We start from the raw sequence: 12,066 nt of genomic DNA, 5'->3' as shown, positions 1-12,066 counted from the left end.
GCCCTCCCCACCCCACCGCCGTCCCCCAGTCGGCCTCGAAGTTTGTGAGAAGCCCTGGCATCCAAGTGGGGACGCGGTTTTCCCAGGGACCCCCTCCTCGGCGGAGTTGAAAGTGCAGAAAGAGGGGGGCGAGGGCCGGGGGGTGCTGGAAGTGGAAGTGGGGGGGAGCAAGCTGCGTCTCCTGCGGGCCCCGATAAAGTGGCCGTTCGCGGGTCGGCCGCGCTGTGATTAGAATATGAATGGGGCCCGGCGGGCGGAAGAGAAAGGCGGATTACCCCGGGTGCTTTGACCATGGACAGAGGCAGAGCCGGCCGGCCGCGGCGGGGGCGGGGAAGCGCGGAGTCCCTAACGCCGTGCGGGAGTGGGGGTCTCTAACCCCGGGCCCCTGGCTGCGCGCGGCTTTCCGCGATCCTTCGGAAAGACGCCCCCCGCCCCTCGGTCCGCCCCCTCCCCACAATCAGAGCTGAGTGGGACAATGTACGGAGGCTGGGGAGCCCGAGGGGCCAGCACGTGCCGAGTTAAGGTCACGGGGCGGGAGGAAGGGGGCGGCGCGCGGTACCGGCTGGACAGAGCCCGGGATGGACTGACGGTAGCGCGGGGTTCGAATCCCAGCTCTGTAAATTCCTTCATCGTTCTGGGCCTCAGCTTCCTCGTCCGTGAAATGTAGCAAAGTTGCCCCCTCTCAAGCTTTGGGGGAAGATAACTGAGGCAGTGGTTATAAAAGGAGCCGGGCATTTGCTGTTCCCTCTACTTGGCACTCTGCCGGCTCCTCCTTCCTCACAGGTGCCTAACCGGCCGACACCTTTGCGTCACCCTGGTCTCACCTGAGCGTCGCCTCCTCGGAGGGGCTGTGCCTGACCACTCTCTGCGAAGGTCCCTTCCTGCCCCGGCCGCTGCCGGGCTCATTACCCGGTTTATTTCTGGAGGACTTTGTTCACCACCCCATGCCCAGTGCCCAGAAGGGCGCCAGGCACATTCTTTCCCGCTGCGATGCTGGTGATGGGAAAGAGGTCGATGGAAACCTTTAGCAGCCGAATGCCATGGTGGCGGTCACCGCGCGTCCTCGTGGTGCGCCTGGCAGCAATGACAGCGGAATTCGAAGTCAGATCTGACTGTTCGCGTTCGCCTTTGTAGCCTTAGCTTCTCTGCCACTGGAATAGGCTGAAGAGTAAAAGCCTTCTTCAGACGGCGGGAGGGTCTGACAGCGCGTAGATGGAGCCTGGCCAGGGGCGTTCCGGTGGCAGCAAGGAGCGCGTCCCCAGGGTGGGCGGCTGCCACCGCCCGGAGAGTCCTTGAGGGATGCCACGGGGGCACGGGTGGTCTCCAGGGCGTTTGAGACTATTATTGTTGCTATTATTATTATAATTTTTGCACGCAGAGTGGAGGTGGGTAGGGTGAGGTGAGCCGGGCTCACAGGCCAGGAGTGAGGCGGAAGAACCCGGAGCCAACCCAGCACAGCTCAGAGCCGGGCCAGGTGCGGCTGGTCCCGGCCCAGCGCTGCTTCACCTGGGATGGCACGAGTTCTCGGGCATGACCATGCTGCAGCGCCTGGGAGCTTAAAGAAATGAAAATAATAATAGCTCATTCGTTCCTTGGCAAATTTTTACTGTGCATCTACTATGTGTCCAGAACTATTCTAGGAAGCGGAGGCTACATCAGTGAACAAAATAGACCAAAAAAAAAAAAAAATCTTGCTCTCCTGAAGCTTACATGGGAGTGAGGGGAAACAGATAATATATACAACATAGAATTAAGAGGTGGAGACGAAGTCAAGGGAGGGCCTCTCTGAGAAGCTGACATTTGAGCTTAAAAGTAATGGTATCCAGGGGCTAGTCACAAGGGTGTCATTTGTGACAATTCACTGACTGTGACACTTGTGATTTTGCGCATTTTTTGGAATGTATTTCATACTTCAATAAAATGTTTGCTTAGATTTAATGCTGTCAACATCATAAATAGTAATAGCTACCATTTACTATTAATGTATTCATTATGTGTTTCCACGGGTTCAGGCGTCTTCCACGCATTAGTTCATTTCATCCTCACAACACAACTAATACATATTATTGTCGTCTCCACTTTTAGGAGAACTACTGGGGTTCTGTGTGGCTCTCTTGCCCTTGACAGACACTGTGGACACAGTAATGAATTATCCAATTCCTATCCTGCAGAGGCTTGAAATCTCAATAGAACATAGCACAGGGGCAGGGAGGGGGTGATGGGGAAATTGTGGGTGCTATGAGAGCAAAGAGAGGGCAATGTGACTGATCCTCGGAGGCTGGTGTCAAGGCAGGCCTCCTGGAGGAAGTGGTGACCCAGGAGCTGAATTAGCCAGACAAGGGGGTTGAGGGTGTTACAAACAGAGGCACAGGCGAAGAGGAGAACCTGTGGAGTGTGTTTGGGACTGGAGCCTGGCCTGGCTGCACATGGAACCCAAGAGAGGAAGAGAGGATTAACAGGCCATTTCATGGGGAGGTAAGCTAGGGCCATGCCAAGAAATGTACCCTAGAAGGGTTTGGTGCATATAGGACTAAATCTACATTTTGAAGAGATCACAAAATGTGAAGAGATCTCAAGCTGTGTGGTGGCCAGATGGGGGTTGGTTGCAGGAGGGGGTGGGAGGGAGGGATCAGGATGACCTGACACAGGTACATGGCAGTAGGGGCAGGGTTCAGGAGATACCAAGGAAGCTGTATTTCCAGGCTTGATGTTGATTAGTTGTGGCCAGGGATGGGGAGGGAGAAGGGATTCCCAGGTTTCTGACTTGAGCAATGAGTAGCTATTGGTACGAGGATGTGACATGAGGAGGGAAGACTTGGCAGCAAGACAGAAGGGTTTGAAGGGCCCTTAAAACTTCCCAGTAGCCCAGTGGCAATGACAGCCAGGCAGACCCACAAAGGTGTGGAGTTGGCACTGCTTGTGCAGACCTGGGTGGCTGCTGAATCCCCTGGAATGGATGAACGAGCAGCATGAAAGAGGAAGGTGCAGGGCGGATCCCTTTTAGATCACGGGGTGTGCTCTGCCTCCACTGCTGTAATCTCAACAGTCCCTGTACTTTCCAAACCCAGCACTCACTTCATTGTAATTATTTATTTGTCTGATGTGGTAGATGGTATTACTTATTCATAATTCTCTCTTCCCTCTCTGGCCCACTCTGGCTTTCCTTCCCGCTGATTTGGGGTTTGGCTATTGGCTTGCTTTTGCCAACAGAATGTGAGCGGACAACATATGTTAAATGAAACCAGAGGCCTTACATGTCCTGGGGGTAGTTTGGCTAGTACTCTTGGACTCCTGACTTGCCTTGAGCGAACCCCAAGTAGTCACTGGTCCTAGAACGAGAGACACATGGAGCCAACCAGGACCTGCCAGGCAGTTTGAAGAGCTCCCCTTTTCCCCAGGGACCCACAGAACTGTGAGCAAGAAATAAATGTTCGTTGTTATAAGCCACTGAAAGTTGTTGGTAATAGTCTTACCATCTTAAAGGGGAAAGACAAGTCTATAAGTAGGGTTTTGATATATTAATGTCTTCTCCTTTAAAATGGTAAGACTATTACTAATAATAGCTAATGCTTATTAAGCATTTACTAAGAATCAGGCACAGTTCTAAGGCTTAATTGTCACAAAAATCCTGTGAGGTACTTTTATTATACCCACTTACATGAGGCACAAAGAGGTTAGGTAACTTACTTAAGGTCACACAAGTAACAACAGGGTCAAGATTTGAACCTAGGCAATCTGCAGACATAAGGGGAGCTATAGAGGTGCTAGTGAGGAACATCTCTCTGGAGATGGCTTCACCACTGTGAATCGCCTTAAAGAGTAAGCCCATGGAAGAACCCTAGCTGGCTTCTCTCAGCATCCATGTCAGCTTAAGCCAGCCTTTCTGGAAGAAACCCTTGGAACTATAGCATGTGCTTCAGATCTGAGCTCATCCCCAGAGCCACTGGAAGCCAGGCCTCCAGGTTGCCCAACCTACATGAACCTTTATTTCCACAATGCACTGTGACTGCAGCCTGAGGCAGGACTGCCTAGCCAACCAGCAGACCTGTGATATACGCTTGTTATTGTAAGCCACTCTGTCCTTGGGTGGTTTGTGATGCAGCCTTGTTGCAGTAGTAACAGGGTTAGGGTAAGAGTTAGGGATAGGAGTAGGGGTTAGGGTTGGGGCTGGGGTCCAGGCAAATTGTATGGTGACCTTTAAAAAGAGGGTAGATATGAAGATAGGAGAAACGGACAGATTTGGGGTATATGTTGGAAGTAAAACAAGACTTGCTGATGGATAGAGGTAGGGAATGAGAATAAGAATGAAGAAACCCTTGTGTTTTTAACTCTAACAACAGGGTAAATTGTGGTCCTATTTACTAAGACGGAGAAGTCTGAGGTCAAACAGGTTTGGGGCAAAACCAATACCTCTTCTCAGCCATGTATGGTTTGAGATGCCTCTTGGGCATCCACTGCAGATGTCAAATCGGCATTTTGATATATAAATTTAGGGTTCAGTGGAAAGGTTAGAACTAGAGATATAAATGGCTGGGGATTGTTATCCACAGAACACCGTTCCTTAAACTTAGTGTGTTGCAGAATCAGCTGGAGGACTTTATATTGAAATACACTAGTGAGTCTTGTCCCCCGAGATTCTGATTAAGAAGGTCTGCAGTGGGCCCAGCAATATGTACTTCAAGAAAGTTTTATTATAAAACAATTCAAATAAATATAAAATAAGAGGCAGTAATACAGAGAACCCCCATAAGAAAGTAACCATAAGGCAATTATTATCAACATGGGATCAATGCCGATTCATCTGTAAATCTACCCTATTACCCTCCCCGGCCCTTCACCTCTGACAGGTTTATTTCAACACAAATACTTTATCCATAAACACTCTCAGCATGTATCTATACTGACATCATATACTTCATCCATAAACACTCTCAGCACGTATCTATACTGATATCATATACTTCATCCATAAACACTCTCAGCATGTATCTATAAAATACAAGGATTTTTTTAAAAAAAACACAACCATATCATTATCACACCTAAAACATCAATAATAATTCCATAACCATCAACTACTTGCTGTCAAAATTTGCCTATCTGATAATTTAAGTTGGTTTGAATTAAGATCCAAGCCAAATCCATGCAATGCATTTGTTCGCTATATCTCTCAGGTCTCTTTAAATATGGAGGTTTCCTGTCCTTATTTTATTCCTTCTTATTTAGTGACAAGATCATTTGTCCTGTTGCGTGCCCAACATTCTGCAATCTGCTAATTGCATCACTGCTGGGTTGTTTCACATGCTCCTCTGTCCCCTGTAGTGTCTGTAAATTGGTAATTGGGTCTAGAGACTTGATCAGGTTCAGATTCAAGGTTCTGGCAAGAGTAGCACATGGGTAGTGGTGTGTACTTTCTGTGACATAACATTGGGATTCACATGTCTCTATGTGTTAAGAAGATCAGTGGGTTCAGGTGTTACCAACTTGATCCATTTTTATAAATTTCCTCATCAGTTGTTCACCTAGTGGTTTTAACAGCCATTGATGACCATTACTTAGATCCATTATTTTTTCTTAGGGCCTGCAAAACAGTAATATTTGATTTTATCATCCCTTCTGCATGTATAGCTGGAATTCTCTATAAAAATTATTTCCATCCAGTATTTTGTTGCCTTGAGATAGAGTTAATATAACAAAGGCAGGATAAATATTTGATTTCCCCCTTTACTTACCAGGTTTTACAATAATAATTTTGTTTCCTAAATTCTTCCAAAGGTGGCCCTCATTGGATATTTTATTGTAGTAGTAGTATGATCTTAAAGAATTTAACAAATTTGAGATGCTTAATCCATTAAATTACTCTTTTTACACTAAAATTATCCTACCTTTCAATTGGCCCCCAAGCCTTTTGACATGACCCTTGTGGCTTTTGATGGCTTCCTTGCTCTCTGGCATGACAAGATGACCCAGGCTCATCTTTTATTTTATTTTTTTCCTTAGACGTGGAATCAGCTATTTCTCCAAGGAATCCCGGTTCCTTTCAGTGGGAAATGGTATTTAGAGCATATGGTAAGCTTTTAAAATGGTGGATTCTGTGCCTCTAGTCTCCCTCTCTTTTAAAACACCCTCCAGCCTCTATACCACTGTTTAGTAATATTTCTTTAAGGCAAATCTGATTATGTCCCTTACCTGATTTTAATTGTACACGGTGTATCATCATTCATAGGTTCAAGTCTAAGCTCTTTATATTGGCACACAAGGCCCTTTTTGTCTACTTTTGTGGCTCACTTCTCTATATTTCTAGCCTTCTTTTCTGGGCATACAATGTTCCCCAATCCTGTCAAAGCAATTTTGTAGCTTTCCAACCAAGCCATGCCTTTGTCTTTGTAAATTGTCTTGGCCTGGATTGCTGTTCTCACTTTGTACTAGAAATTCATATATAGTGCAATTGTTACTTCTTCCGGGAAGTTTTGCCTGGCCTTATCACAAAAAGTTCAGTATTTCCTCCTGGCTATTATCCTCGAATCTTGTTCATATCTCTATTATATTATTTATCATATTGCCATGATTATTAGCTTTTATGTCTGTCTCTTGCACTTGGCTATGAGTACTGAAAGATAGGACAGTGTTCTTTATAGTTGTGTGTGTGTATAATAGTTTCAAAATTACAATACTGTATTATTACTAACAATATGATTATGGAAAACAGTTTAAGGTCATTTTATTACAGTGCTCTTTGTCATTAGAGTATATTCTGCACAAGCTATACAGTCAAATAATTGTTTCAAAATCCCTTGGGGAAAAAATCTGGATAAATTATCAGCTTTATTTATTTGTTATACTTTCTTGGAAAACTGATCCTTTCATTATTATTTAGTGTCCTTCTTTGTTCCTGATAATTTCTCTTGTTCTGAAGTCTGTTTTGTCTGAAATTAGTAGAGTTATTCCAGCTTTCTTTTCTTTCAATGGAATCTCGCTCTGTTGCCCAGGCTGGAGTGCAGTGGTGCGATATCGCCTCACTGAAACCTCCGCCTCCTGGGTTCAAGCAATTCTCCTGCCTCAGCCCCCCGAGTAGCTGAGACTAAAGGTGCATGCCACGCCTGTCTAATTTTTCATATTTTAGTACAGACGTTTTCACCGTGTTGCCCAGGATATCTCTCTCTATCCCCATTACTTGTAATCTGTCAGTCTTTATACTAAAAATGTGTTTCTGTAGACAACATATATTGAATCTAGTTTTTAAAAATCTACTTTGATAATCTTTTAATTGTTATATTTAGACATTCATATTTAAAGCGATTATTAATATATTTCTGGGAATGTCAACTATGTTTGTAACTGTTTTCTATCCATTGTCAGAGACTTCTTTTATTACCTTGTTTGGTTTTAATTGTGCATTTTCTCTTCTCTCTCAGTGCGTTATACTTGGTTTTAAAAATGTTATTGATTGCTCTAGAGTTTTCAACATACTTTTCTAACTAATGTAAGTTCACGCTCAAATAGCATTATTCACCTGTAGCACAGGCACTTTATAGCAGAACATTCCCAATTCTTCTCTCCTGTCCCTTATGACATTGTTGTCATTTATGTACTTATCTATATGCTATAAACACCCATTATATTGTTAATATTATTCCCTTAAACTGCAGTAATCTTTTAGAACAAGTAAGAGAAATGAAAGATTTTATTTTACATTTAAACTTTCCCCAGTGCTCTTATTTTCTTTACATAGATCTGAGTTTTCGCTTTTGTTTTGTTTTCTTTTGGTTTTGTTTTTTTGAGACAGGGTCTCACTCTGTCACCCAGGCTGGAGTGCAGTGGTGTGATCTTGGCTCACTGCAACCTCCATCTCCTGGGTTCAAGCAATTCTCGGCCTCAGCCACCCAAGTAGCTGGGATTACAGGCATGTGCCATCATGCCTGGCTAGTTTTTGTATTTTATGGTAGAGATGCGGGTTTCACCATGTTGGCCAGGCTTCTTTTTTTTAAATGCTAGATATGGGGTCTCACTTTGTCACCCAGGCCAGAGTATAGTGGCATACTTACAGCTCACTGCAGTCTTGCACTCCTGGTCTCAGCCCCCCAAGTAGCTGAGATTATAGGTGTGAGCCACAGTGCCTGGCTAGATCTGAGTTTCTGATATCACTTTCTCTCTCTTTGAAGAACTTCTTGTAACATTTATTGTAAGGAAGGTCTGATGACAATGAATTCCTTCAGTTTTTGTTAAAGAATGTCTATATTTCTCCTTCACTTTTGAAGAATAATTTTTGCAGGATATGGAATTTTTGGTTGGTGTTTTTTTTCCTCATAACACTAAATATATCACTCCATTCTCTTCTTATTTGCATGGTTTCTGATAAGTTTATTGTAATTCTTATTCTTGGTCCTTTATGGGTAAGGTGTTTTCTTTTTTTTTTTTTCCAATTTTCTCTTTGTTTTTTGTTTTTGCATTTTAAATGTGATATGCCTAAGTGGAGTGTTTTTTTGTTTTTGTTTTTGTATTTATTCTGCTTGGTGTTATCTGAGCTTCCTGGATCTGTGATTTGGTGTCTGTCATTAATTTTAGAAAGTTCTTTATCATTATTACTTCAAATATATATTTTGCTCTGTTTTTTTCTTCTCCTCCTGATATCCTAATTATATGTATGTTACATATTTTGAAAACTGTCCCACAGTTCTTAAATATTCTCTTCTGTTTTTTTTTTCCCCATTGTCTTTGCATTTCTGTTTGGGAAGTTTCTATTGACTTATCTTCAGGCATGCTAATTTCTTTCTTCAGCTATGTCAAGTCTATGAAAGAATTCATCAAAAATATTCTTCATTTCTGTTAACAGTGTTTGTGATTTCTAGTATTTCCTTTAGATCTTTTCTTAGAACTTCCATCTCTCTGCTTAAATTGTCCATCTGCTTTTGCATGTTGCTTACTTTTTCCACTAGAGATCTTAACATATTAATTACCGTTATTTTAATTTCCCTGTCTGACAATTCCAACATCTGTGTCATACCTGAGTCTGGTTCTAGTGCTTGCCTTGTCTCTTCAGAGTGTTTTTTTCTTGCCTTATAATTTTTTTTTTTTTTTTTTTGAGAAGGAGTCTCGCTCTGTCACCCAGGCTGGAGTGCAATGGTGTGATCTCAGCTCACTGCAACCTCCACCTCCTGGGTTCAAGCGATTCTCCTGTCTCAGCCTCCCGAGTAGCTGGGACTACAGGCATGCGCCACCATGCCTGGCTAATTTTTTGTATTTTTTTTAGTAGAGATGGGGTTTCGCCACGTTGGCCAGGCTGGTCTAGAAATCCTGACCTCAGGTGATCCACCCACCTTGGCCTCCCAAAGTGCTGGGATTACAGGCATGAATCACTGCGCCTGGCCACCTTATAATTTTTTTGTTGAAAGCTGGACATGTTGCGTTACGTAACAGGAACTGAGCCATTAGTGTGAAGATCTACATTAATTGGAATAGGAGGTAGACTTTGTTTAATGTTTGCTGTAGTCTAGTGTCAGAGATGTCAGAGGTAGTCAGGTATCAGAGGCTTCAAACTCCTTCAGTGTCCTTGTTTTTATCTTCCCTCTTGACGTCAGGCTTCCCTAAAGTATTCCTCTTCCTAAGATACAGTCTGAGTCTTCCAGCTGTAAGATGTCATCTGTAACCTATTATTATACTGGCATCCTGTTGGTGTTGTTGTAAGGTGTGAGGGAGGGGAGGCTTCTATAATATTCTAATTAAACCTTTTAGTGGGTCTGTGTCTCTGAACTGGTTTTTTTCTTTGTTTGTTTTGTTTTTTGTTTTGAGATGGGAGTCTTACTCTGTTGCCCAGGCTGGAGCACAGTGGCACAATCTTGGCTCACTGCAATCTCTGCCTCCTGAGTTCAAGCAATTCTCCTACCTCAGCCTCCTGAGTAGCTGGAACTATGGCCATGGACCACCACAGTCAGCTAACTTTTTTTTTTTTTTGGTAGTAGTAGAAACAAGATTTCACCATGTTGGCCAGGTTGGTCTTGAACTCCTGACCTCAAGTGATCCACTCACCTCGGCCTCCCAAAGTGCTGAGATTACAGGTGTGAGCCACCACACCCAGCCTGAACTATAATTTTCCCAAGTTTTCTATAGCTTCTCTTTTCCCCCTTCCCTTAGGTGAGACCGGGAGGCTAGAGGGGGCTGGAATGGGACACTCTTCCCTAAAGGCTCTGGGACAAGCTTCTGATGAAGATTTTTACTCTGGAGAATAGGCCTTTATTACAGAAAAAGCTCTGAACATATTTCACAATTATTAGTCCTTTCCTCTCCGTGATAGAGCCACGAGGGGATCTTTCTTAGATCTTTACCATGACAGCCTGGGTTGCTAGAGGTAAAGCCCATGAAATTTTGAGGGTGCCCTTAAGACTGAGGTCCCCAGGAATGTCTTCCTATTATGCTAATCCACACTTAACCTTCAACAATTCAAGAAAATGACCATTTAAACGTCCTATTAGTTCATGGCTCCAGTGATTTCTGCTCCAGATAGTAGATCTTGGCTGTGACTCTTTGGATCCTTCAGTTACGCTATATTCTGGGGTGGCACGTGCCTGGCAACCTCAGTTCTCTAGTGGATCCAAAAAAGTCATTGCTTTTCAGTTTGTCTAGAATGGGAGTAACAACTTCTGATCTCAAGGGCTAAAATTGGAAGTTGATTGATTTAACTTTTTAAATTTAGTTTTTTTCTTTTCATTTTGAAAAGAATTTTTTTAAAATGTAACTTATTTACATGTTTTCAAAGTCAAATATACACACAAAAATCTATGAAACAAAGTATATTAAGGATTTCATATCCCATTCCTGTCCCACTTACCATGTATTTTCCTTCCCTTATAGTAACTATTTCTTTAAAAAACAAAAACTAGGCTGAACACGTTGGCTGACGCCTGTAATCCCAGCACTTTGGGAGGCTGAGGCAAGCAGATCACTTGAGTCTAGGAGTTGAAGACCAGCCTGTGCAACATGGTGAAGCCCCGTCTCTACAAAAAATACAAAAATTAGCTGGGTATGGTGGTGTGCACCTGTAGTCCCAGCTACTCAGGAGGCTGAGGTGGGAGAATTGCTTGAGCCTCGGAGGCAGAGGTTGCAGTGAGCCAAGATCATGCCACTGCACTCCAGCCTGGGAGACAAAGTGAGACCCTGTCAAAAAAAAAAAAAAAGAAAAAAAAAAAAAGAAAAAACTTTTGGTTTATCCTCCTATTGCTGTTGTGGCCTTTAAGTAAATGCCCCATGTAATTGTGATGCAGAAGGGTCTTGGATCCACTTTGAGAGAACACTGCCCTACGGAAATATGTCTCATAAGGGAGTCAGCAAATGTGCATTTACAAAAAGAAAGAGAGGAGAAAAGAAAGAAGGATGTAAAGAAAGAAGAAAGAAGAAAAAGGAAGGAAGAAACAAAAGAAGGAAGGAAGGAAAGTGAAAGGAAAGGAAATGAAAAGGAAAGAAGGAAATAAATGAATTACCAATTCAGAGAATTACAAGATAAATAACCACCTCACTATTTCTACCAAGTTCTAGAAACCTAACTCTAAAGGCCTACATAACAAAAAGTCTGGTCATAGGAGGATTCCAAGTTTGGCTAATTGAGAGGCTCAAGAATGTCATCATGGCCCCAGGTTCCTCCCACATGCAAGCTCTGCTTTCTGCTTGCTCTCGTCCTCTGCTTATCTTTCCTCACCATCACAAGATGGCTGTAGTTGCTAAAGCATCATGCCTACCTAATAACACTTCTCAAAGATTGAATGGAGGAAAGAGAATGCATCCCTTCCTTCTGTCCTTTCTTAAGAGTAGAAGAACTTTCTCAAAAGCCTCTTGGAAGATTTTCCCCCTTACACCATCAGATAATTGATTTTTACCTACCCATTCCTTAACCAATACTAGGCAAAGGGAAAATAAATACCATGATAGGCTAAGATGAACCAAAATTCTCCTCTAGGTCTGGATAAAGGTCTGTCCTCCTCTGAAACACACAGGAATAGGTAGACAGCCAGGAGTGTATGCCATACTATTTAAAAGAAGATCAGCCTTGCATAACTTCATGCTGTGTAGTGGGAA

The 12,066-nt window shown here is 43.3% G+C and overlaps 1 protein-coding gene across 2 annotated transcripts in view; it reads right to left on the bottom strand.

Moving 5' to 3' along the window:
- The window catches only part of RFX4 (regulatory factor X4), a 178,014-nt gene extending 176,028 nt beyond the window's left edge, over positions 1–1,986 (bottom strand). The window contains exon 1 of one of the 2 annotated variants that reach the window (XM_034934393.3): positions 825–1,986. In XM_034934393.3, the coding sequence (XP_034790284.1) occupies positions 825–906 (82 nt within the window). In that variant the 5' untranslated portion in view covers positions 907–1,986. The remainder of the gene's footprint in view (positions 1–824) is intronic. The other variant, XM_034934392.3, reaches the window with a different exon arrangement.
- Between the last annotated feature and the right edge of the window lie 10,080 nt (positions 1,987–12,066).

The sequence above is a fragment of the Pan paniscus genome, chromosome 10 (genome assembly GCF_029289425.2).
Source record: "Pan paniscus chromosome 10, NHGRI_mPanPan1-v2.0_pri, whole genome shotgun sequence".
In the NCBI taxonomy this organism is placed as follows: Eukaryota; Metazoa; Chordata; class Mammalia; order Primates; family Hominidae; genus Pan; species Pan paniscus.
This window is presented reverse-complemented; position numbering and strand designations above follow the sequence as displayed.